This window comes from Urocitellus parryii, chromosome 15 (genome assembly GCF_045843805.1).
Source record: "Urocitellus parryii isolate mUroPar1 chromosome 15, mUroPar1.hap1, whole genome shotgun sequence".
Classification (NCBI taxonomy): Eukaryota; Metazoa; Chordata; class Mammalia; order Rodentia; family Sciuridae; genus Urocitellus; species Urocitellus parryii.
This window is the reverse complement of record NC_135545.1, coordinates 27,755,876-27,781,268: the sequence shown is the minus strand read 5'-3', so window position 1 is coordinate 27,781,268 and position 25,393 is coordinate 27,755,876. Positions and strand designations below refer to the sequence as shown.

The 25,393-nt window shown below is 53.9% G+C and overlaps 2 protein-coding genes across 8 annotated transcripts in view; one reads left to right on the top strand and one right to left on the bottom strand.

Moving 5' to 3' along the window:
• Window positions 1–5,381, bottom strand: part of Nod2 (nucleotide binding oligomerization domain containing 2) — a 34,215-nt gene extending 28,834 nt beyond the window's left edge. For 2 of the 5 annotated variants that reach the window (XM_026392249.2, XM_026392252.2), the window contains exon 1: window positions 4,126–4,329. In XM_026392249.2, coding sequence (XP_026248034.2) covers window positions 4,126–4,198 — 73 coding nt within the window. In that variant the 5' untranslated portion in view covers window positions 4,199–4,329. Of the gene's footprint in view, window positions 1–1,645; window positions 2,509–4,125; window positions 4,331–5,311 lie in introns of those variants that run through there. The other 3 variants (XM_026392251.2, XM_026392254.2, XM_026392250.2) reach the window with 3 other exon arrangements.
• Window positions 8–25,075, top strand: Snx20 (sorting nexin 20). 3 transcript variants are annotated; one of them, XM_077792916.1, is made up of 6 exons: window positions 8–633; window positions 7,332–7,445; window positions 16,417–16,533; window positions 19,823–19,961; window positions 22,337–22,488; window positions 24,073–25,075. In XM_077792916.1, the coding sequence occupies exons 4-6, from the start codon at window positions 19,832–19,834 to the stop codon at window positions 24,739–24,741; spliced, it is 951 nt and encodes a 316-aa protein (XP_077649042.1). In that variant the 5' UTR covers window positions 8–633; window positions 7,332–7,445; window positions 16,417–16,533; window positions 19,823–19,831; the 3' UTR covers window positions 24,742–25,075. The 3 variants fall into 3 exon arrangements, with proteins under 3 accessions (XP_077649042.1, XP_026248051.1, XP_026248053.1); XM_026392266.2 differs by lacking the exons at window positions 8–633; window positions 7,332–7,445 and adding an exon at window positions 4,454–4,785; XM_026392268.2 differs by lacking the exons at window positions 8–633; window positions 7,332–7,445 and adding an exon at window positions 15,055–15,105.
• Window positions 25,076–25,393: the final 318 nt, after the last annotated feature.

The following is a 25,393-nucleotide window of genomic DNA, read 5'->3' as shown; positions in this document are numbered from 1 at the left end:
AGCAGGGCTCAGGAGGCTTCCCCAGGAGCCAGGGAGGGGCGGGCCAGCCCACCCCAGGACCTGGTCAGCCGTGGCGCCCCCCCAGCATTACGCACCCCTAGCTCTCCACGGTACAGACCGCAAACCAGGCCCGAGCTCCCGGTCCCATGGTAAGATTGAAGCAGCCAAGAACTAAATCAAGAATCCCTGGCTCCCATCTCCTGCTCCATCCCCGGCTTCAGAGGTTCAAAAGGGCTGGAGCTAAGATGAGGAGCAGTGTCTCCCAGGGGATCAGAGAATTGGCTCTCTTTGAGGCAAGAAGAGAGGACCTCTCCACCAAGCTCGGATTCCCCCCAAGCAGCTTCGATAATGCGTGAGCACCCTCCTAAATGCTTTGCTGCGTGAATCCACTTGCCTGCCTGCCACTCTGAAATCGGTGCCGTGCTCAGCCCCCTTTTACAGAGGAAGAAACTGAGGCACACAGGGTTGCACAAACCGTGCACGAGGCAGAGCTGGGACCTGAAGGCACGCAGCGCGACTTCAGGAGGCATCCCCTTAACCCCTGTACTGGAGTTCCCCACAGGGCCTCGCGCCCACCCCTGTGTGGGTGACCCACAGCCATCCAACTGGGGGACATGGCTACTGAGATACCAGGTGAGGTGAGGTGGAAAACCGTGGTGCAGACTAAGTTGTTTCAGAGCCTGCTAGAGCGTCTGCACGCACGCACGCGAGCACACACACACACACACACACCCCCGCCCCGCGGCCCTCACTTCCTCCACACACACCACCACACATCACAGGCTGGCACTGTCACCGTGGCCGTCATCAATGGCTTACTCTGGGCTCAGCCCCCAGACTCTGGGAATTTGAGGGGAAGTGACCTCCAGAAGCGTCAAGCCCTAACAGGATCCCTGAGTGGCAGAGAAAATCTCTCAGCATGGTCAGTTCTGTGACTGTCACAGGGTCAGGGACAAGGGCTGGTGCAGCACCCAGGGAAAACGAAAGTGAAAGGAAGAAAGGCACGGAAGGGGACAGCAGAGGGACACGGGCAGCAAGTGGCCTGGGGGCTTCGCCTCTGTCCTGCTGGGCCCATGGCAAAGCCTGGGTCGAGCCAGCCTTCCTGGCCCCCATCCCTAAGCTTGGCCCAGCAGAGGACCCTGGGAAGGGTCATCAATCAAACCTCCTCTGCAGGGAGGGGGGACGGGAGCATCCTGCACCTTCTCATAAGACAGCGACATGCAGACTGGCCTCATGCTGGCCAGGCAGGGACACTAGGCAGCAAGGGCACCTGGACCTGTGTGTCCGGCAGCTTGGGGGAGACGGTGTCCCTATGCACAGGCCACTGTAAACCAGGAATTAAGACAGCTCTCCTTGGTCAAGAAGGTGTCCTCACTAGCCACCAACAACCAGGGACAAGGGAGGGGAGGACAGCAAGGGGCGGTGGAGTTCTGGGTGGGACCTGGGGTAGTCTCAGCAGCAGAGACACTAGCCCCCAACCCCTGTCCAGGTCCTAGGAAGTAACTGCCCCCACTCTCCCTCCCTGAGAATAGCCCAGAAGAGGGGTCAGCACCCTCCTCGGCCCTCAGCCTGGCAAGCAGGGTGCAGCCAGGAGAAGAGGAAGGTGAAGACTAGGCCGAGCCCAGGCAGTGCCCACTCCTCTTACCTAGGGGATGCCCAGGGAGGGACATCCGCTACCACCTTCTCATCTGGACAGTCCAGCCCAGCCTCTCAGCGAAGCCCACCAGGAGGAGCAGGGGGAGCAGGCAGGCCAGGCCATCTGTGGGTGAGCCTTGAGCAGAGCGGGGCACTGGACGGGCAGTCCTGGGTCGCCCACAGACCCCACCTTCAGGGGAAATCCCGAAAGGATGGGCCGGAAGCCAGAGCCAGCTACAGAGCACCATGATCTTGGCACAAAGCCTGATGCGTCCAGGGTGGCCCTCACTGAAAGGCAGGACAGGGCCCGCTGGAGACACGAGACACACCCAGCAGACGTGCCCACCCCCAGGGACAGGAGCTGCAAGGAGCAGGCCCTTCCCAAACATGCCAAGGCCGGGGCTGCCTGGCTAGTGACATAAGGGACTCAGAGGGAGAGGCTGGCCCAAGCCATGAGGCCTGGTGATTTGTCCTCCTGCCAGCCGTGGGAAAATCCCATCTGTGCCAATCTGGTGGAAACCTCAGAGCCAGGAGAATCCCCAGGGACCCACGCAGCCAGCCCCGCCTCTCAGCAGGCGTGGCTCTAGCTCTTCTTAAACACCTGGCAAAGAAGACTGACCTCGGTGCTGTCCTCACTAGCCAGCTCAGGAAGTTCATAAACTCAGGAAGTTCTTCGTTATATCTAGCTTAAGTTACTCCTGCTTCCATTTAAATTGGAAGGGAGGGAAATAGGTAGATGTTCACTCATCACTTATTCCATAAAAACTGTGCCTGAAATCCTACCACTTGCACCTTTATCACCTGGGCAGACTCCCCCTCTTTAGATCAATACTTCAGTCGGCCTCTATTGCCTTTTCTTCTCTAGTTATTAGAGGTTAGGAGTCACTACTTGGGGAGGCTGAAACAAAGAAAGGCACCACTTTGTGAAACAGAGGGTCAAGGTGACCCACGTGGCACCTCCCTTACCCCAAGCTCAGGCCTGCACCCGGACACTCCTTCCTCCCTGACATCACAGCCTGCCTGGCTTCTCTGCAGTCACAACAGGTGCTCGGTGGGTTAAGATCTTAGCCTCCACCCCCTGCAGACAGAAGGAGAGGGAGGCCCAAGGAGGCCCAGCTAGGGCTGCCTGGGTCCCAGCTGGGGCCAAGCCTCCCCTGGGCCATCAGATCCAATCCCTCCTTCCCCTGGCCACAGGGGTCTTCCTCCCTCCCCTGCTCTGGGCTGCTCTTCCCTCAGAGACCACTCCCACGGGACACAGGGGACTAATTCCTCCTCCCTGGAGGCTGTCCTCGGTCAGCTCCAAGCCCCTTTGCCCCCGTCTATGGATGAACAGCTGTCTTCAAATCCTCCTGCTCGTCCCCTCCAATGGCCCTTCCAACCCCCCCCATGGCCACTTTGGTCGAGGTCACCGGTGACCTCCCATGACACAATCTCATCTGTCTCCTCTGGTCTCCTCTGCCAGAGGCGTGGGTCCCCACAGCTCTCCTCCCCCTTGACACGCTCCCCTCATGGCCCTCAGGTCACCAGACTCCGAGTCCTCCCCCGTCCCACCGGATGCGCTCTCTCTCTCTCTCTCTCTCTCTCTCTCTCTCTGGCTGGTTCCTGGTCCTGGGGCCCCAGAGCTCAAGGACAGACCTCTCCTCCATGCCCCCTCCCCGAGTGAGCCCACCTGCTCTCCTGGCTTGAAATACCGCCTCATGGTGAAGATGCCTAAACTGTCCTCACCAGCTCCAATCCCACCCCTCACTCTTCCCAGGGGCCCACTCGACACCACATGGATGTCTGGGGGCACCTCAAGCTGGAAAAGCACAAAACCAAAGCCCTGACCTTCCCCCTAAACAGCTCCATCTCAGCGATGGCAGCCCCAGACTTCTAGGTGCTCAAGCCAAAGCCTCAGCATCCTCCTAGGCTCTACCTTTCTCCTGCACCCCACATCCTAGCAACTCAAGCTTCAGAATACTCACTGAATCTGAAATCTCTGTCCTGCGTGGTCCCCCTTCACTGTGTCCTCCTGTTCCCTCATGCCCTACCGTCCACTCTCAGCCTCACAGCTAGCTGAACCTGCTAAGGCAGAGCAGGTGGACTCCCTCGCTCAGAGCCCTGTGGTGGCCCTGAACACTCAGCTTCCTGCCACTTACCTTTCTGCACTCATTTCCTCCTAATTCCTCACCCACTCCTGGCCCAGCTACACTGGCCTCATCCTCCTTCCAAGAACAAGTCAGGCCTGCTCCTGCCTGTCATACTCCTGCCTCAGGACATTTGCACCAGCTCTTTGCTTGATGGACATTCTCTCTACGCGCCCCCCCCCCCAAATAGTCACCTGGCTTGTCCCTCACCTCTTTAAGACTTTGCTCCATGGTCACCCTCTCAAGAGGCTTTCCCTGTCTATGCTATACAAAACTGCCACCCCCAACCACAGCACCCATCCTGGCCTGTTTTCTTTTTCTCCATAGCTCTTCTCACCCCCTGAGATGCCATGTGTTTGCTTACTTCTCGGCTGGTGCTCCTTTCTAGAGTGTGCACTCCACAAGAGCAGGGCAGGAGTGCTGTCTGATGTTTCCATGGCCGGGTCTCCCCTGTCTCCCTTGGTGCATTGAGAAAGGTTGTTGGAAGGAATGAAAGAATGCACTTGCTCTATGTGGCTCCAATGACACACAAGGACCCAAGGGGGTGACAGAGGCAAGCCACAGCGGCTAGCTGAATGAAACAAGAGCTGCAGCTGCAGGACACTGAACAGCCACCTCACAAGTAACACACTCAGGGTTGGGGCTTGTGCTGCAGAGGAATTCCCACCATGGTGGGAGGGAGGTGGCTGGACGGGGCACTTTCAGGCTCAGATTGGGAGAGGCAAAGGGGGCTTGAGTCACCAACAGACCAGGGGCTCTGGCAGTGCCATTACACAGGGCCAGTGGGGATAGCAACCTGGTCTTCACTAAGAGGCCAGAGGAGGGGTGGCAGGCCAGCTTTTCCCCCTCTGTAGAACAGGGACCCTGGAGGAGACCAGGTCATGGTCCATGGACAGCCAGGCGACAGGGAAAGAGCTTAGGGAAAGAGCCAGGAAAGTCGGAGCATCTGAGAGCCTGGGTCCACGCTCCAGGAAGACGCACCCCAAGGCAGCGGAGTGGGAGTTTTCAATTTGCCTGAAGACAGGTAAGACCAGTGGCTGCTCCCCCAACCTGAGAGGCAAGGCAGAGGCCCACAGCCGGAGACTGCAGCACATGGCAGGCCTGGGTGGGTGGGCCTGTCTGGGCAGGGGCGGGATCTGAACAGGGCCTTCTCCGCACCAAGGGGGAAGGAAGAGGCCAGAGAGCCCAGTAAGAGTTACAGGGCGCAGGCAGGGTGAGCGATGTCCCTCGCTGGCCATGGAGAGAAAGGACACAGTCTCCTCCCTCCACAGCCCCCACCAGCCCCAAGGCACAGCCTCTCAGGTCGCAGAGACCGCTGGGGACTCCAGCCAATTTGCCCACACCCCCAGAGCCCTCACCCTCGGTAACCGCAGCGTGCCAGGGGGCTCCCGCCCTCGCGACGCCCCGTTCTTCTCCCTCCCCTGGGGGAAACCGAGGCAACTCCTCCCCAAGCCGGGCGGCCAGCCTGGCTCCGGAGCCAAGTGACCCCGGGGCGGGACCCTCGGTGCCCACTGACCGCCTGCCTTCCCGGCGCCTGGACGAGCACTCACCGCCCAGCGGCCGGCACCCGGATCCTCGGGCCCCAGCGGGACGCCCTGCACTAGGGGATCCGGCAGGTCCAGGATTCGCCCCGCCCTCGGCCCCGCCTCCCGGGCCCCGCCCACTTCGGCCGCCCTCGGCCCCGCCCACTTCTGCCCTGCTCCGCCGCGAGGAGGCTGTTCGCCTCCCGCTCCGTGCGGTCCCCGGGTGGGCTGGCCGGTCCCCTCCTGGGACCACGTGGATCCTATGACCCGAAGGACATGGTGCCGGCGGGACTGCGCGACCCTGGCCTTGTTCCCTGGCGAAGTGTGTGCCACCTTCTGGGCCACATTTCAAGCCGGAGGGAACCGGGGAGTCCTGGCAGCAGGCCCCACCCCGGCCCGCCCGGAGACGCGCGCGCACCCCGGGCCCTGCGCGGTGGAACAGGCTGGGAAAGTCCGTGGTCAGTAGGAAACGACGCGCCCGTGGAGGGACCAGAAGTCTTAGTCACCTTGGCCTACTGTACGGGACCCAGATGACAGGCTGGGTCAGAGTGGGCAGGGCCTTTACGCTTCTCTTTGCTCAGTTTCCTGTGAAAGCTGAGGCCGGAGGACGCAGGTTTCGTGCTAACGGGGCCTAAACACCGGCCTCTCGCAGTCTGGCCTACGGGCCCTGCAGCCATCCCTCCTGGAATTTAAGAGCATGGTTGTGTTTAATTGAGAGTTACTTTAGAACTTATTCTTCCAAGCAAACGACGATGGTTGTACATTTAAGGTGTTAAAATAAAAAACACTTATTTGAGGTTTTTAAGAAAGCAAAATCTAACTCAAAAGAAAAATAATGAGAAATAAGGAAATAACGGACATTGGAGTAGTGCTTACTATATATCATCCGTTTTTACACGGTTAACTCAGTTAATCCCACCTACTGGGTATTAGCTGATAAAGAAACTGAGGCACATAAAAGCCAGGTAACCTGCCAAGGCTGACATTAGCCCCACACTCTGACACCAGAGGTCATGCTCTGACCGCTACCCCACACTGCTGAGGAGGGCACATGCTGCTTTAGGGGCCCGAGTGGGTGGGTACAGATCTGTCTTAGGACGTTGACCACCAGCTTGTCTGTCACATGTGCCTGCAGAGATGACCAGGATGTGGGTAAGCAAAGTGGGGGTGGGGGCTCCCTTCAACGTGGGCCCCAGTGGGACAAAAGGCAGAAGGAGGCCAGAGCGTGCCAGCACAGGAAGCTCATTCTTCTTGAGCTAGTGCTCTTTTTGGCTCCTGCCACCACCTGCAGACTCCAGTTTCTTCTGCCTTTAATTGAGGACTCACGTTGGTGACTCTCGGTGGCGCTCCCAGACCTTCTGTCTCATGGGGGCTGCCTCACTGGTCCCTCTTCTTCTGGGGCTTCAGCTTCTTGGACTGAGCGGCTGCGGGCTCCTCCGGCTCTCTAGCCTATAGACAGCCATTGTGGGAGTACCCAGCCTCTGACCCTGTAAGCCATGTGCCTCCCCTTTTATAATTACTTACCCATCCCATGGGCTCTGTCCCCCTGGAGAACCCTGACCAACGCAGCCCCACTTTCCCCTGACTCCAGCTCCTCCAGCCACACTGGCCTCCCGGCTGTTCCTGAGATATGGCAAACCTGCCATGGTCTCCATTGCTTTTGCTGTCCCCTCTGCCTGGAATGCTCTTCCTTTAGAAACCCACGTGGCTTGCTCCTTCACCTCTTTCGGGTCTTTGCTCACGTGTGATTTTCTCAGTGAGGCCTTCCCTGACTATTAGGTGTCAACTGCAATCCCCCACTGCCCCTTTCCTGGCCTTATTTTGGGTTTTCCTTTTTAGCACTCACCTCCACCCAACAGGCTCTGTGTTCTATTGATTTATAACCTTTGCTGTCTCTCTCACTCCAAGGGATCAGGAACCTTCTTCCTTGTTCCCACCCCCTCCCAGGGCCTAGAACAGGGCCTGGCATGCAGTAAATATTTGCAAAGTAAAAATACTAAGAAGTGATGCTGTAAACCTAACAACCTGTGACAACTCCACATCCTAGGAGTCCCTCGGCCTTGGTGGAATGTTGGGTGAAAGCAGCCAGGTGCAAAGAGCATGCAAACTGTGCGACATCGTTTACATAGAGCTCAAAAGCAGGGGAAGCCAAATTACAGAGGTAGGAGCCAGGGTGGAAGCTACCACTGGGGAGGGGGTCGGAGGTTGGAGGTGGTGGCGAGGATCGGGGACAAAGGGGAATTCTGGGGTGCTATTTTTGCTCTGAATCGTGGTTGCATGGTGCAAATACTTTGTGAAAATTGGTCAAGTTTAACAATCATGATATTTGCATTTTCCTTTATGGACATTATATTTTTATAGAAATTTATTTTTAAAAGATACTATACTGTCCATTTATTAGTATAGAAAGATGCCCATAATACACTAAATGTTAAAAGTAGATTGCTTTATTTAAATTTATTTTTTTAGTTGTAGATGGTCAACGTCTTTATTTTATGTGGTGCTGAGGATCGAACCCAGGGCCTCACACGTGCTAGGCGAGCACTCTACCGCTGAGCCACAACCCCAGCCCCGAGTAGGTTCCTTTTTAACAAGACAATTTGAAGGAAAAAAAAAATCGTCTTTTCAACAAATGGTGCTGGGCAAACTGGATACGCATATGCAAAAAAAAAATGAATTTGGATTCTTACTCATACTCCATACAAAAACTAATCCAAATTGGACCAAAGACCTAAACACAAAAGCTAAAATCTTAGAAGAAAACATAAATTAGATCTTTGTGACCTCAAAGCAATGATTTCTCAGGTTTGACACCTAAAACACAGCCAAAGAAGAGAATTAGGTAAATTGGACTTTGTCAAAGTTACAAACTTGTATGTTTCAAAAGATGCTAACAAGAGCAGAGGACTGGGGGTGTAACCCAGTCGTAAAGCATTTGCTGAGCATTATGAGGCCCTGGGTTCAATCCCCAGCAAGGAGAGAGAGAGAGAGAGAGAGAGAGAGAGAGAGAGAGAGAGAGAGAGAGAGAAGGAAGGAAAAAAAGGCAACCAACAGAATGAGAGAAAACATTTGCATATTGAATCTAGAATATTCTACATTGAAGATCCCTAAAAATAATTTTTAAAAGACTAATGCAATTTTAAATGAGCAAAGGATTTAAGTAGACATTACTGCAAAGAAGATATAAAAGTGGGGAACAAACCCAGAGGAAGATGCCAGACATTACTAATCAGAAGGAAAATGCAAATCAAAACTAGAGTGAGATACCACTTCACCCCCACAAAGGTAGCTATAGTTAAAAGGAGAAAAAAATAACAGGTGTTACAAAGAATGTGGAGAAATTTGAACCCTCATACATTGCTGGCAGGAATAAAAAATGGTGAAGTCATTGTGGAAAATAGTTGGATGGTTCTTTAAAATATTAAACATCACATAAAGTTACCATCTGCTCCAGCAATCCCCACCTAGGTATATGCTCAAGAGCTGAAAACAGACATGCACACAAAACTTGCACACAAATGTTTATAGAAGTAATATCCAAAAAGTGGAAACAACCCACATCCCCATTAACTGAAGAATGGATTTTTTAAAAGTGGTAATAGGTCCATACGATGGAATATTATTCAGCCATAAAAAAGAACAAAGTACTGATACCTCCTCCAACATGGAGGAAATTTGAAAACATTATGCTTAAAAGGAAGAAGCTAGACACAAAAATGCCGTGTATTCCATGAATCCATTTATATGAAATGACCAGAATAAGCAAGTCCATGGAAACAGAGAGCAGATCCGTGGTTGCTAGGTACTAGGAGGAGAGGAGAATGGGGAGAGACTGCTAATACGTACTGTTTCTTTTTGGCACGATGAAAATATTCTGGAATTAGATAATGGCGATGGTTACATAACCTTATGAATATAGTAAAAACACTGAATTGTGAGCCTTAAAATAGTGAGTTTTATGGTTTGTGAATTATATCTCAATTAAAAAAACATTTTTATTGTATGCTCCTACTTTTGCAATAAGAATCTATGGTTCTTCAAATTTATGATTAGATTATAAGTGCATTTCTAAAACTCTTAAGATAATCCATCTTTCCTAATAGGCACGGACTACCTGTATAATAATATGTGTTTTTTTTAATTCCAATGTGTTAAAGGGCATCCATTTAAAACTCTCTGTATGCAGGCCCTATGCCAGGGACAGGCAATCAGGGTGCCATGGCAATGCTTCTATTCCCAAGGGCTCTGACGTAGGCTGCAGCCGTGCAGAGCTCAGAAGGAGCAGGTGACCAAAGCTTCTAGGGACCCTCTGGCCAGGACCTGTCCTCTTCCAGACAAACCTCCGGGTTTGGTCATTAAGACTCTCTCGTGTGGGAGCTGCCTGGAACAGTCGGCCTGCGGCTGCTCTCGGGAGCTGGGACCCTCTACTGCAGGCCTCTGGAAGGGGACAGCCCAGCACCTGTGGCTGCGTGGACACAGGTGCCCACCTGCTGTCCCGCTGCGCAGCAGTCCCCAGGCAGACCTGCCCTCAGCAGCCCCCACTCCCCAGGCTCCACACCCTCCACAACCCCCATGAGCCAGCACAGGACCTGCCTCCCCTCCACCCAGGGCACCCCGCCAGCTGCACGGCTCCCTCGGGCTCGGGCTGTGCCTGGCTCTGAGTTTTCGCTCACTCTGTGCCCCAGTGGGTGGCAACAGGTGGAAGCTGCAGGGACAGGGACGTTGGGCTCGAGCAAAACTGGCTTTGAACCCCAGCTCTGCCTCTGGACAGCTGCCTGTCCTTGGCCAGCTGCTGAGCCCCTCTTGACCTCAGTCTCCCTAAAAGCTCAGTGGAGATGACCATCCACTTAGGTCTTGCCATGAGTTAGTTGGTGCCGCAGTCCGGCTGCAGCAAAATAACCGGGGGGTGACGAGGAACTTGTGTACCTTGATACAGCAGGAGTGGGAGCCGTTTATTGTAGGACAGGAGGGGTATATATACATTCCACACAGCTTATCTAATTAACATAAACTAGATACAGCAGTCAGCCAATCAGGAATCTCCACACTTAATGGCTCGCTGGCGCCACCTCATAAACCACTCCCCCTGGCAAAATGCCAGGCGCCATCCAGACTTGTTTACAGACCCTAACATTTGCCAGGCGCCATCCTGACTTGTTTACAGACCCTAACAAGTTGGGGGCTTGGCGTGTGGTAAGCACTAAGCCATCTGTAACGGGCACTAGGTACCCCAGGCTCCGCACTCCCAGGGCCATCCTCACCCCTCCCTCATGGACGAGGTTCGGTTCTTTGTCCCTACTGTCAAGATGAAGAAACCGAGGTTCCAGATGAGCCAGCTACTAAACGGTGGAACCACGAGTCCAGTCCATGTCTTCTCTACCCACTTTCCCTGGAACCTACCTACCCCTCAATACCACCTCCCCAAGGAGGATGCTGAGACCCTGCCGTCCCTACAGGACCCTGCCTCGCCCGCTGTGATCAGTTCAGGGGACCTTCCATTCAGCTCATGTCCCCTGTGTTTGTCCTGTTTCCCACCAGAGTGTCAGTCCTGGGGGCTCAGAGCTCCCATTTATCATGGCTGGACCCCAGCCTCTGGCCCAGTGGTAGGCCCAAGTTTGTTTGTTGAGTGACTTACTGAAGGAGGGACAGGCGTGAGGGAAGGACACACCAGGGCAGCAGCTTCCACTGAGCTGTCTCCAGCCCAGGGAACCCAGTGCGTCTGGGCCTCCTGGGCAGTTCTGCTCCTGCCGGAATCCTGACCCAACTCGAGCTCACCAGTGACCGGGCAGGCTGTGCTTAAGATCAGAGCTACAGTCTGGACACGAGTGTCCCCCTAAACGTAGCCCTTGGAATCCTAAACCCAGGGGGTCAGGGCTGGGGCCCGTGGGCTGTGGTTAGGCCTGGAGGATGGAGCCTCGTACAGGAGCGAGCCTCCCCGCCTCCCCCACGTGACTCAAGATGAAGCAGGCCCCCGGCAGACGCTGCATCTGGGGGTGCCTTGATGGTGGATTTCCTGAGCCTTCAGAAGTATGAGGAGGAAATCTCTGCCTAATGGATAAGCCAGAGTCCCCAGGGGTCTGTCACAGCAGCCTGAGCAGCCAAGGCCACCAGACCCCCAGCAAAATAACCCGGCTGCTCCGTCCCCCTCGCTGACACCTTGCTGTGACTCCCGCTCTGCTTTCTCTCCCCCACTGCGGTTGGAATCACCTCTGTTTTCTGAACCCTTTGTTCTCACCCCAAGCTTACAATCCCACTTCCCCAAAATGAAATGTTCCGTCCACAGAATACAGTGACTTTGAAAAGCCAGTTCCTCACCTCGTCAGGAACGGACTCGTGGGCAGGCCACACTCACCGCTTTTCTGAGGAGAAGATGGCCCTTCTTCATCTTCAGCGGAGGGAGCCCAACTTCCACCCCTCCCTGCTCTTCTCAGGGCCCTGTGCAAGGAAGAGACCTTTAAAACAATACAGGGTGGCCCCAGCGTCCAGCAGGGTACTGTCCAAGTCTCCACCTGAACCAACAGGTCGCCCAAGGATGGGAGGGATGTTTCTCCTGAGAAGAAGAATCAGATTTTCTCTGCCACGTCCTCGAGAATGTCACACACACCAGACCTGGCCATTCAGAGGGGGATCGAGGGCCAGGAGGCTCCATTTAGTGACCGGCACTCCCCACACAGGAGGCACAGGAGCAGCCTGTCTTACCCCACCGTGCCTCAACACCACCTCCGTGGTGTCCCGCAGGTCATTCTGCCTGTGGCTGCAACGTCCAAGTCCTGCAACTTTCAGAACCTTTGAAATCTTGTTGACTGCCTCTGCTCACACACCAGCTGTGGGAATCAAGACTGATGGGACCCCACATCCTGCGTCATCTGCAAAACACCTCACCAGTTTGGATTTGCTTCACCCCACCTGAGGGGAGACGCACCTGGGGTGATCAATTCCTGTTGAACTTTTCAAAGAAAATGTTTCAATATCATGGTCCCCGGTGTGCCCGACATCGGGAATGGTAGTGAGCAGGAATTTCTAGGACTCAATTACTAATGCATTCGGCAGGAGGACCTGATTCAATCTCATGTTGCAGTTAGGAAAACCAAAATTCAGAGGGGAAACGGCCCACCCCGAATTGTGCTGTGACACTGGGCTCATCTGGAGTTCCAGCACAGACAGCCCCTCCTCACGTTCACCCCCATGCACCCCCACCCCAACTCCTTCCAGTGCCCACAGGTGGCGGGCACTGTGCTGGGTGTTGGGTCAGAAATACGGACCCCAGTGAAGTCCCTGCCCTGATGACATTTGAGCCAGACAATCAATAAGGAAGCAAAGAAGCAAAACAATGACACATCTTGACAGAGGCCCGCAGAGAGTGACAATAAAGCCGTCACCTAAGGATGTGAGAGTCCATCATGGAAAGAACCCCAGAAAGGGTATTTCCAGTTGAGGAACAGGAGGAGCTTGCACCACCAGGAGCGTCCAGGGCGGCTCTGGGCGTGGGGGAGTGGTGGCAGGGGAGGACCCAGAGGCCAGGACCAGAACAGGTAGCGGCTCACAGAGGCCGGGTGGGGAGCTGGCTTCATTCTGCATGTGGCGGAAGCCACCGGAGGGACCCAGCAGGGGAGGTCCGCTCTGATCTCGAATTGCACAGAGGACACGGAGACTCTGAGGGGACAGCACTTCCCCTTACTCCTCGTGCCCCTCGGTGCCCTCTCCTCACTAGCTGGCTTCAGTACTGCCATGGGGGGTGACCATGTTGTGTCCCAACCCCAGCCGTGACAGTGGACCCTTCTCTGCCTGTCATGGACTGAGTCCCCCCAAATCCAGCTGAGATCCAACACCCCCTGTGATGGTATTGGGAGGCAGGGCCTAGGGGAGGCCGTGAGTGGAGTCCCCGGGAAGGAGACTAGTGTCCTTATGAAAAGACCCCTGTGCCAATGACAAATCTTGACAGAGGCGTGCCCTCTCTCTTCCATGGGAGGGTACAATGAGAAGATGGCCAACTGTGGACACGACACGGACTCTGTGAGCACCCTGATCGTGAACCTCGCAGCCTCCAGAACGGTGAGACCCCGTAGTCATGCAAGGCCCTGGCTGCGGGCCTCAGCCAGGTGCCCGGGTGGCCCGAGACAGGGCCCTTCCTGCTCCCTACCACACATAGCGCTGTGCTGCAGAGAAAAGTGGCACTGGCCGGTGGCCCGGCAGAAGCTCCCAGTCACTGCACCCAGCGAGGCCCTCCTGACCCGGCCAGACAGCCCTCCACGTCTGGGCTTCCAGAGAAGGCTCCCACCCTCAAAGAAGAAGCCAGGCCGCGCACTCGTCCCCTGTCCCCTGCGGCTGCTGACTCCGGGCCGGGAGCTGCCGGCCAAGGGAAGGGCTGAGTCGGAGCTGGCATGGCACACCAGGCTGGGCAGAGCCGGGCCAGGCAACTGGGGAGCTGAAGGACAGAGGAGGGCGGTCCAGCCTCACCTATGACCCTCCATCGCCACAGCACAGGCCTCAGCCAGGCGACCTGAGGCGCAGCCCAATGAGATGCCACACCTGTGCCCAAGGGCTCCCCAGCTGGCAGCCGGAGGCCACCTGCAGGGCAGTTCCCTGGAGCATCTCCCCAGACAGACCTTTCCACAGGTGGAGACTCAGGACACCAGGTACCGCCAGGAGGTGGGGCTGGGTGGTCACTTCAGTAAACAAGACCAGTAGGTAAACCTGCGTCCTAGAGCCCAAAGAGAAGGACACACCGAGGGGCTAGAATAAGGGGCTGTGTGGCCCAGAAGAGCGCTGTTGTAAGTGCTGCCCACATCTCAACTCACACCTGGGACCAACCAGGACGATGCTGCAGAAGCCGATGAGCAAGAACTGGCCACAGCTCTGGCTGTTGCAGAGAAGGCCGATAGCGCTGAAGGCTTTAAAGTTGGCCACTTCTGGTCATCCTAAGGTCCCACTGGTAAGTACCAGTGCAAACCAGAGGAGGGACAGGATACTGAGGACACAGGTACCAAAAGAGAATACACAATGAATACCTCCTCGCCATCAAAAACAGCTCAACAAAAAGTGGGCGATGGATCTGAGTGGACACATCACGAGGAAGAGCTAGAGATGGGAACTTAGCCCAGGAGAAATGGTTAGTCTTCAGAGAAATGCGGTTGTTGAAACTGTGATGAGATACCACTGAACATCCATCAGTGGGTGACAATAAAAAAATAATGATATGACACTGTCAAATGTGGGTGAGAAGCTGGAGCCCCTGGAACTCACATCCTGTGCTGGGGGACTGCAAAAAGGTACAGCCATGCTGGGGGACGACTGGGAATCGTCTATACCGCTGCAGCTGTCCCTCTTAAAACCCAATCTCACCTCCAGTAGTCACAGGTACTGGATAAGCAGGCCACTCTGCCAGCAGCATTGATCTGATGGTCCTGTGTTAAGGTCTGGATATGAGACACCCCTGGAAAAGCTCACGTTAGGTCAACAGGAATGTTCAGGGGTAAAATGATTAAGAGAGCTGGAGCCTCATCAGTGGGTTGATACACTGATGGACTCACAATCTGAATGGACGACTGGGTGGTAACTACAGACAGGGGGTCCCTAGCTGAAGGACTCAGGTCACTGGTGGAGTTGCCTTGGGTGTTATATCTTGTCCCTCTTTCTCTCTCCTCCTCCTCCTCTCTCCCCCTCCCCCCTCCCTGCTTCCCAGCTACCTGAGCCGCTGTCCTCCACCGCACCTTGCTGATGTTCCTCACTTGGACTCAGAGAAATGGCATTGCCAACCAGGGACTGAACCTCTGGAACTGTGGGCTCAGAACTAACTTCCTCTTCTAAGTGGTTCTTGTCAGGTATTTTGGTCACAGTGATAAAAAGATGACTAACACACCATCCTCGAAACTCTCAAATGTGCACCAACAGACCCAAATAAGGGTAAACAGCGATGCCTTAAAATAATGTAGAAATGCTACAACAGAATTTTTTTAAAAAAACTCCAACTACAAACACACAAACGCACACGCACACGCACACGCAAAGTGTTGAAACTTACACACGTAAATGTTGAATGAAAGAAGCAAAATGCCAAAGAACACATACAGCATAGATGGCTCAATTTATATAGAATTCAAAACTGAGAAGAAATAAATTGGGATGTGTAAGGATCTATTCATAGGCCGTGAATTCCCAGAGCGAGGAGGTAGCCATCATCAGAATCCGGACTCTGATGGCCCCTGCCAGGCCCAGGAAACCTGGTGGACTCCCAGGAGGAGGCAGCACACTTTCTTTTTCTTTTTTCCTACCCAGCCTCTTGCCCTTGAGGCACAAATACCGAGGACCGTGGATCACTTAGCTGCCCGGGATCAGTTCTATGGCACTTTCCTTTGGTAGTGTTGGACGTGGCTTGCACCAGATGAAGATCTGAGGCCATCACATTCCCATCCACATCAGGCACTGACTCTGTCCACCGTCTTTGTGCTCCGACCCTCAGTTTGCCCGTCTGTTAATGGGGCATGCTGGTTCCCATCCTGCCAAGCTCAGAGGATAGAACAATAAATACTAAAGAGTGTTGGGGTTCAAATGCCTCCCAATCTCGTGTTTTGGAGGAATGAAGGATTGGAAGGTGGGGCCTTGAAAGAAGCGGTTGGGTCGAGAGGGTCCTGAGAGAAGCCTGGGTCATGGGTCAGAATAGATCAATGATGTGGGAGTGGCTAACTAGACAGAGCGGTGCCGTCTTGTGCAAGCACCTGCTTGCCCTTTCTCCTTCTGCCATGTTATGAACTAGAAGCAGGAGGCCCTCGGCAGACACGAGGGCTGCCACTAAGCCTTGACTTCCCAGCCTCCAGAACTGTGAGCTGAGAAAAACTTTTCTTTATCAATTTCTCAATCTACAGTCTTCCCTCACAGCATCAGAAAAGGACTAACACGAAGGGCTCTGGGAGCCACTCTGGGAGTGCCAGGGACTGTCTGGGCCTCCGCGGAGCTGGGCTGCTGAGCAGTGAGGCCAGCCTAGACTCCTGCCCTGCCCCACGCTGCCCCACCCACAGACTGCCACCCAAGACCACAGGCCATCTGTCTGCCGGCTTCTCAGAGTCACCTTTTACCAGCCAATCAGCGGGGGCGGTCAGGACAGGTCACACAGCCTATTTCCTGTTTTCAAACAGGGAACTTAGCAAAGCAAAAGCCACTCAACCACTTACCGGAGCTTGGAACCGAGAAAATAAGGGGCTATGTGACCCGCTCCTGGACCCTTGGACGTACTCAGGGCCCGAAGACCTCAGGTCAGTGTTTGATCCCAAGCTCAGGTGGCCTCTGAGCTCCATCCCTTCCTCCTGTGACCCCCTCCATGCTTGTTGGGGAGAGGGTGGGACGGGGAAGGGTGGTGACAGCCTGTAGCTCCCTGGGGCCGAGCAGGGAGCAGCCCCCTCCCATCACCTCAATTCCTCTTGAGATGCCAGCACTCTTCCAAGCCCTCTTGGTCCTGGGGAACAAGTCACTATACCTGTTTCTCAAAAAGCAGTGCCTGGGACCCGGCATCAGCACAGCCCTGGGGACTCGGTACAAAACACAAACCCAGGGCTCACCCCAGAACTAGATGAGACTCTGGGTGTCGAGAGCCAGGAAATCTGCTTTTGAACCAGCTCCCAGACCCCACCCCACCAGGGCATCCTGATGCACACGCATGTGCGGGAGTCCCTGCCACTGGCCAGGCTTCTCAGGGAATGTCCAGGTGTCCAGTGGGGCCCACCCTCTCTCCAGTGAGGGCAGCTGTGCATCCAAAGTCCCAAATTCTTCTGCCTCCTGGGCAGGCCAGGGAGCGTTATTGCACTCCAGCAGACTCATCCCTGATGAGAAGCCTCTGCCGCTCCCTCAGGAAGGAGGCGTGGGCTCTGCAGATGGCCCTGTGTGCCCATCAGAAGGGCTGGACATGGCAGGAGTCTTCAAAGCAGGGAGTGAGGGTCAGGGGACCTGGGAGTCAAGGAGGGGGAGGATGACTGTCACACACACCAAGCCAGAGGGCCAAGGGGCTGGGAGCGATACATAGACAGGCTGGGTGAGCGTCCGGGCACTGTGTACCAGCTCTTGCTCTGTCCTTGGGGCCAAGCTGGCCCCCCACACTTCAGTGTTTTATAGTGAAGTTTAGAAATAGTTTCAGCAGAGGCCATGGGGAAGGGAGGGACGAGTCCTCAGAATCCCTGATGTGCCTGACCCCAAAGACCTTTAGAGTTCTTTGCTGTCCCATTTCACAGATGAGTAACTGAGGCCTGGACATGGATGGGAAGCTGCCCAAGACCCCATGGTGGCACCAGTGCATGACTTTTCCCTTTCTACTCCTTTTTAAATGGGTGACACCCAGCCAGCCCCACAGAGGAAACCGAAGTGAGCCGGCCTTGGCTCTTCAATTTGATTTTCATTCTAAGCCCAGGTTTCGGCTTCCTCGGGTCTGTACTGCAGTTTCCAGCCAAGGCATCATTTCTGGGATCTTTTAAGTTCTTGAGAAAGCCATGCCTTGCTGCTGACTTGGCACTAGTTGCCCAATCACGAAAGCAGAGCGGGAAGGGCTGGGACCCTTGGGGCCAATCCATTCACAGTCACCCATTTTACAGATAGGCTGGCTGAGGCCCATGCAGAGGCCTGCCCACAGTACTGCGTCCCCAAGGAGTCCCGGTTACCAAGAGTCCATTAGATAGGAAAGCCTGGGACCACCGCCACCTTGCTTGGTCACTTGGCATGATACAGGGGACCCATCCCCAGCAGGGCTGGGCTTGAGGCTACACTTCAGGTGGGGAAACAGTACCTGCCCAAGAGCCACAGTTGGTCAGGACGGAAGCTGGGTCTCCTGAGTCCTTGAGGACAGAACGAGATGGCTGAGGTGTGTGAGCTGCAGCAGGCTTGAGCTCCCACAGTCCTGGCCACCAGGCCCCTGCCCGGTGCCCCAGTTTGCTCATCTGTGAAAGGAGAAGTCGGATCAAGGGCCCTGGGGACAGCCACTAGACAACTGCCCAGCTGGGGACCTGGAGTATAGCCAGGGCTCGGATTCCACAGCCCCTGAAGCCTGGCTCCAGTCCCAGCCGAGCCCACCCTCCCCAGGTCAGGCCAGAGGAGAGAGGCCCTCACCCCGGGAGCAGGGACCCCAGGGAACCACCAGGGTTCATTCAAGGCCGCAGCCAGCCGGAGGTTCAGACCCAGGGGTTGGAACCCAACAGTCCAGAGTTCAAGGACCAGCTCCCCTCACCCACTGCCACCGTCCCACAGTGATGAAGCCTGGTAGGGGGTCACTTGAATCCTTTAGCCTGAGCTGTGTGGCTACTTGCTCAGAATGCTCCGCCCCTTTTTCTGATGTGCAGGGATGTGGAATTCCACTCCAGCTCACACCCTGATTCCACAACTACTTCCCAAAGCACCTGGTGTGTGTGTGCCCTGACTGGCTGTTTCCAGGTCTGCCTGTCAGTCCACCCACCTCGTGCAGACGGGTCGGCTGTGATGCCTTGGGACTTGGCTGCATCCACTGAACTCGGTTACCACCTACTGCCCTCCCAACTTGCCTGGCTAGGACAGAGTCAGCCGGGCGGGGGTGGGTCCTGGCACCAGGTTCCAGCTGTTGCTCTTGGGCAATTCTAAATCCAAGTTCTTTTATCACAAAGTGAAGATAAAAGTAGTCCCTATCTCCGATGGTGGTCAGATTAAGTGAGAGAGTGAGCGGGTTGAATGCGGAGTGCACACCAGCACATTATGAGAAGTGTTGGAAACAAGTTCCACTTTGCTCACTGGGCACACTCACCAGCCACGTGACCTTGGGCTAGACCTCTGTATCCTCATCTGTTATTTATGGGAAATGATAGATTTCTGTGAGCTGTAAATTAGACAAGGAATATGAAGAACTAGGTGACTAAGAAGTGGGCCAAATAAGCTGTCAGTAAAAGTTTCCTTATAAATAGATAGATGATAGGTGATGTATAGATTATAGATAGATGGTACAGAAATAGAAAAGATAGGATAAATGATACATGATTGGTAGATAGATGATAGATAGGTAACTTGATAGGTAGATGATAGATGATAGGTAGACAGATGATAGATAATGATAGGTAATAGATGATGGATGATAGATGAATGGTAGATGATAGATGATAGGTAATGATAGATGATAGACAGATTCGTAGATAGATAATAGATAGTAGATAGATGATGTTAGATGATACACACAGAGTAATCTAAAATTGAGCATTGGGGCATTTAACTAGACAAGCCAGAATCTTTCTCCCAAATAATCGTTAAAGCCATTATCTTGGCTTGAAGTCACCACATTTAAAATCAAGAGCAACTTGATAGTACAAGGATCATAATCCTAACAGAAGGGTCTATGTCACCTTGGAACCATCTGTCCAGCAGAAGGGCAGACCCAGGTGTGGATCTTGCAGCTGGGTGGGCAGTGGAGGGTCGGCTGGGGGGAGTGTTGTCATTCCCTCTGTACTGAGCAGACAGTACCATATGTGTCCTAGGGACCCAGGAACCTCTGGGAGCCCCAGCATGAATGGGCACTCACTGATCTCTCTTCTGCCCTGGCAGCCTTGGAACATGGCATGTCCTGAGCACCCTGGGAGCCCTGGCTGGACAGGACCCGTAACCCAGTGTGCTGCCAAGACCAAGCAGGAAGCACCCACCTCGGACCCAGATCTCCCAAGCCCAGGACCTAGAGAACACTCAGGTGGGCCTGCAGCTTGGGACTCAGTGAGGGGGACAGGTTTAAAGACACTTGAAGTACAAACGTGGGCGCCTATGACGAATGGGTGCAGGACAGCCTGGCAGCTCTTTTACCCTGGGTCACCCTTGACCCTGGGATGAGGGTTGGTGCTAGTTACTTATGTGGTCGGTGACCAGGAGGCAAGGGCAGGGGACGGGAAATGAGGATGGGGAAAGCAGGGAGCCACCCAGGGTACCAGTGAGCCCATGACTTGGGCAGGTGACAGGCTCACTCCCAAAGGAATCTTCTAGGAGGGCGTGTGGTGGAACGTATCTCAGAGTTGTGAGACAGCAGTCCCATCCCGCCTGAGCTGAGGGAGGCCCCTGTGCTTGTCCCTATGGCCCCAGAAAGCCCTTAAGGTGGGAGTCCAGTGCTTCCCCTAGAAAGCCAGTAGCATGTTCCAGGACAATGAGTGCCAAGGCCCCGGCCAGGCACTGATATCTCCCACAGCACCACCTCCTGGAACTAGTCTCTCCCGACAGTCCTTCAAGATGGACCCATTGAAAACCTGCTGTGCTCAGTGCAGAGAACAAACCACGGTCCTGGCCTCTGGTTCCTCAGGGAAACACCCATGCCAAACAATTAGAAGTGCCACACACAGCTGCTGGAACAAGGTGGGAAGGACTGGAATGCCAAGGAGCAGTTGAAGTGACACGTAGGCAGGTGGACACACTAGGCCAGGGCTTCTGGGGACCACATCAGTCACACACACAAAAAAAGAAATCCACAATTACTTGCACAATTTTAGTAGAGAAAGATTCTAAGCTTTCTCAAGATTCTCAGAGGGACTCAGGTCTCAAGGGGAGGTTTCAGAAACACAGTTGGTACCACACACACAGCAGATAGAGCACTAATCTCTAGGATATATAAAGGACTCAAAAACCTTAACCCAATCAATAAATGGGCCAAGGAACTGAATAGATACTTCTCAGAAGATGAGATACAATTGACCAACAAAATATGTGAAAAAATATTCAACAGCTCTAGCAATTAGAGAAATGTAAATCCAAACCACTCTAAGATTTCATCTCAGTCCAGTCAGAATGGCAGCTATTAAGAATGCAAACAACAATAAGTGTTGGTGAGGATGTGGGAAAAAAAGGTACACTCATTCGTTGCTATAAAATAGTGCAGCCATTCTGGAAAGCACTATGCAGATTCCTTGGAAAACTGGGAATGGAACCACCATTTGACCCAGCTATTCTTCTCCTTGCTTTATACCCAAAGGAGCTTAAAATCAGCATACTATAGGGACACAGCCACATCGTGTTTATAGCAGCACAATTCACAATAGCTAAACTGTGGATGCCCTTCAGTAAATGAATGGATAATGAAAATGTGGCATTTATACACAATGGAATATTACTCAGCAATATGGCATTTGCAAGTAAATGGATGGAGTTGGAGAAGATAATGCTAAGTCAGTCAATCCCCTCCCCCCCCAAAAAAAATACCAAATGTTTTCCCTGATACAAGGAGGCTGATTCATAATGGGGGTTGGGGGCAGCCTGGGAGGAATAGATGAACTTTTGATAGGGCAAAGGGGAGGAAGAGGAAGGGAGGGAGCTTGGGGATAGGAAAGACGGTGAAATGAGACTTACCCTAAGTACACTTATAAAAACACGAATGGTGTGACTCTATTTTGTAACAACATGAAAAATTGTGCTCTATTTGTGTAAGATGAATTGAATTGCATTCTGCTGTCATATACAACAAATTAGGATAAATAATTTTTTTTAAGAGATTACAAACACCAAAAAAAGAGAAAGAAACAGAGTTGGTTTCCAGATAGGGCAATGGGAGGGTTGGGTTCAAAGCAGGTAAGTGGCCCATGGGAGAAAAAGCAGGCCAGTGGGCAAAGAGCAAGGGTGAGGAGGGGCGGGCCAGGCTGAGGCTGGAACCCAGCATCTTGGCAGCTCCCTCCACCGCTCTGGCGTGTGCTTGGAGTCCTGGGGCAGCCACAGACAGACGGTGCTGCAGGCAGTGCCCAGGTAGACAAGGCAGGGTACGGTCAGCAGTACAGGGCTGCACAGTGCTGATCTGCAGGCCGGAGGGCCTCTGCAACATGCCCGGACCACATTTCACTATCAGAAAACCAGCTGTGGCGATTGGCTCTTTGAAGTCGTCAGCAGTGGGTGGGTTCTGCCAGTTTGGATGCAGGCACCTGGCTGATGCCCTCCCCCACACTCAATTTCATAAATGTAAGGGTGAGCAGAGGGGATAATTACCGATCCTCCGAATCCTGATGCCCCCTCCAAGACAGACCAGCCACCGCCCCAAGCCCTTGCCTCTCAAGTGCACAGCCCTGGTGCAGATCCCTAAGGAGGCTGTCCTTGCAGGTGCCCACCCCAGTCCGAGCTCCAACTCCAGCATGACCACCCGGGAGCTGCAGGAGTACTGGAAGAAGGAGAAGTGCCGCTGGAAGCACGTCAAGCTGCTCTTTGAGATCGCTTCAGCCCGCATCGAGGAGGGAAAGGTCTCCAAGTTTGTGGTAAGCTGAGATGGGGAAGTGATGGAGCCCTCTCAAATGGCCCTGGGAAAGACCTCGACCTCCCCAACCACGAAATGGGTTGACAGACTTTAACTCACAGAGTTCTTCCAGAGCAGTGCCAAAGAGCACTGTGCTAGATTCTGTGAAAATTAGAGAGGTAGGAGTCCAGCTTCCTGACCCTAAGAAATAGCCCACTGAAGCCCAGGTGATCCCGGATTAGTCATCTTCATCCCTCTCCACTGGATTTTGTCCTAACCTTGTGTCTTTTACTACTATTTAATTTTTTTTTCTTTAGAGTGGATCAATTCTTTTTTTTTTTTTTTTTGCGGGGGGAGGGCTTACTGGGGATTGAACCCAGGGGCACTCAACCACTGAGCCACATCCCCAGTCCTGTTTTGTATTTTATTTAGAGAGGGTCTCACTGAGATGCTTAGTACCACACAGTTGCTGAGGCTGGCTTTGAATTCATGATCCTCCTGCCTCAGCCTCCCGAGCTGCTGGGATTACAGGCATCTGCCACCATAACTTGGATCCCTTCTTTAAAACACTGAATATATTTAAATGGAAAACCAGGATCACATGGCATAAAGAACTACAACTACAAATGTAAATGACAAAGAAAACTAAATACCGTAATTCAATTGGCTGGCTACTAGGGCCTTGGACAGCTCTGTACCTGGGGGCTGCTGTCTTAGTGAGGCTGGAATTCCAGCCTGTGTTAGGAAGGGCCACACTTGACCCCTCTTCTCCACTTAATTGGAACCAGGACAATAACTATAGCTACCACTGCGTGCTGACTGCATGCTGGGCACAGTTCCATGTGGTTTCAGTGCATTAACTCATTTAATCCACATACAGTGATTGAAGTAGGTACTATTCCTATCATCAATTTATGGATAAGAAACGTGAGGCTCAGAGAGGATAAATTACCTAAGACCACACAGCTAGATTGTGATGGGGCTGGAATTATAACCCAGGCTGTCTGGCTCCAGAGTCTGTACCCTTAAGCAGTACTCTTTGTGTGTGTGTGTGTGTGTGTGTAATTTTTTTTTTTAGTTGTAGATGGACACAATGCCTTTATTTTATTCATTTATTTTTAATGTGGTGCTGAGGATCAAACCCAGTGCCTCACACATGCCATGCGAGGCAAGGGCTCTGCCACCGCGCCCAGCCCCAGCCCGCCAGTACTCTCTTGAAGGAGAATTCCAACAATGATTTCCTGATGGACCATCACTACCAGTGTGTGTGCAGGATGCTCTGACCCACTTCCCAGTTCAGATCGCAGAGGCCCAGCTTTGATGAGGGAAAACCACAAGGGTCCCCAGGCCCCCTGCAAGGGCTGGTTCCTGTATCTTTTTTCCTCCGAGCTGCCTCCATGGTGCGGTATTTGTTACTGCAGGGTTGGTGTCTGTCCTGAGCCCCTTTACAGCTCAGATGATGGCGAGGGCAATTAGAACAGAATTGCATATAAGGATGACCCATTTGCAGGGTATCCTCGTCGTTACTGTCCTTTGCGGGGGGGCTCTGCCATTTTCACCTGCTTGCGCATAGTCAAAGGTGTGCCCGGCCCCACCTGTCCCGCAGATGTACCAGATCGTGGTCATCCAGACGGGGAGCTTCGACAGCAACAAGGCTGTCCTGGATCGGCGCTACTCGGACTTCGAGAGGCTGCACAAGAACCTGCTGAAGACGTTCCGGGAGGAGATGGAGGACGTGGTGTTCCCCCGGAAGCGCCTGACGGGGAACTTCTCGGAGGAGATGATCTGCGAGCGCAAGCTGGCGCTCAAGGAGTACCTGGGGCTGCTCTACGCGCTGCGCTGCGTGCGCCGCTCGCGCGAGTTCGCCGACTTCCTTACGCGGCCCGAACTGCGCGAGGCCTTCGGCTGCCTGCGCGCCGGCCAGTACGCGCGCGCGCTCGACCTGCTGGTGCACGTGGTGCCGCTGCAGGAGAAGCTCACGGCCCACTGCCCCACGGCCGCCGTCCCCGCGCTCTGCGCCATGCTCGTGTGCCACCGCGACCTGGAGTGCCCCGCCGAGGCCTTCGCCGCCGGGGAGCGGGCCTTGCGGTGCCTGCAGGCCCGGGAAGGCCATCGCTACTATGCGCCCCTGCTGGACGCCATGATCCGCCTGGCCTACGTGTTGGGCAAGGACTTCGTGTCCTTGCAGGGCAGGCTGGAGGAGAGCCAGCTCCGGAAGCCCACCCACCGGGGCTTCACCCTCAAGGAGCTCACGGTGCGGGAGTATCTGTCCTGAGCCAGCCGGGCACCTGGCATGGAGACTAGGGGCCACCGTGGCTCCGGTGGGCTGCGTGGGCTGCGTTTTTCACGGGAGGACCTGTTGGGAGCTGTGACTTGCTGAGTGAGTGACTTTGGGCAAGTCCCTCTGATCTGTGTAGAACAGAGGTGCTCCTGGGACCCCTGTGTTTCTTGCTTAGGTCTCCTGATGACAGGCTGCCTTCATCTCCAAACCACAAAACCAGCTGCAAAAAAATGTTGGAGAGGGCTGTGGACCTTACTGATGTTTTTGTGGGAAGCCGGAGGAGAGGTTTGCATCACGAATCATGGACTAATCATGGCAGAGGGCTCTCTCCAACTGCCCTGGGTCTTTTTTTTTTTTTTTTTTTTTTTTGCTGCTCCTATGCTTATAAGTAGACCCACCCAGCCGGGTGTGGAGGCCCCCAAAAAAGGGCTAGGGATGTGCCTCAGTGGCCAAGTGCCCTTGGGTTCAATCTGCAAGACCAAAAAAAAAAAAAAAGACCCACTCATTATCCTAATATTCTTGCTCTTCCCCTTAGCATGCAGACCTCACTCGGCAAATCAAAGGCTCTCCTGTTGTCCCTCCAGGACAGCCTCTCCCCCTGCAGAGCCCCCACAGTGAAGGCTTTACACCGGTCTTTGAAGGGTGG

What these genes read in the sequence shown, in the direction of transcription:
- Snx20 (XM_077792916.1), top strand. Translation starts at nt 19,832, where the DNA reads ATGGCATGTCCTGAGCACCCTGGGAGCCCTGGCTGGACAGGACCCGTA. An exon ending in AGGACCTAGAGAACACTCAG is followed by an intron (nt 19,962 to 22,336) that starts GTGGGCCTGCAG and finishes CTGTCCTTGCAG; the next exon opens with GTGCCCACCCCAGTCCGAGC. An exon ending in GAAAGGTCTCCAAGTTTGTG is followed by an intron (nt 22,489 to 24,072) that starts GTAAGCTGAGAT and finishes CCTGTCCCGCAG; the next exon opens with ATGTACCAGATCGTGGTCAT.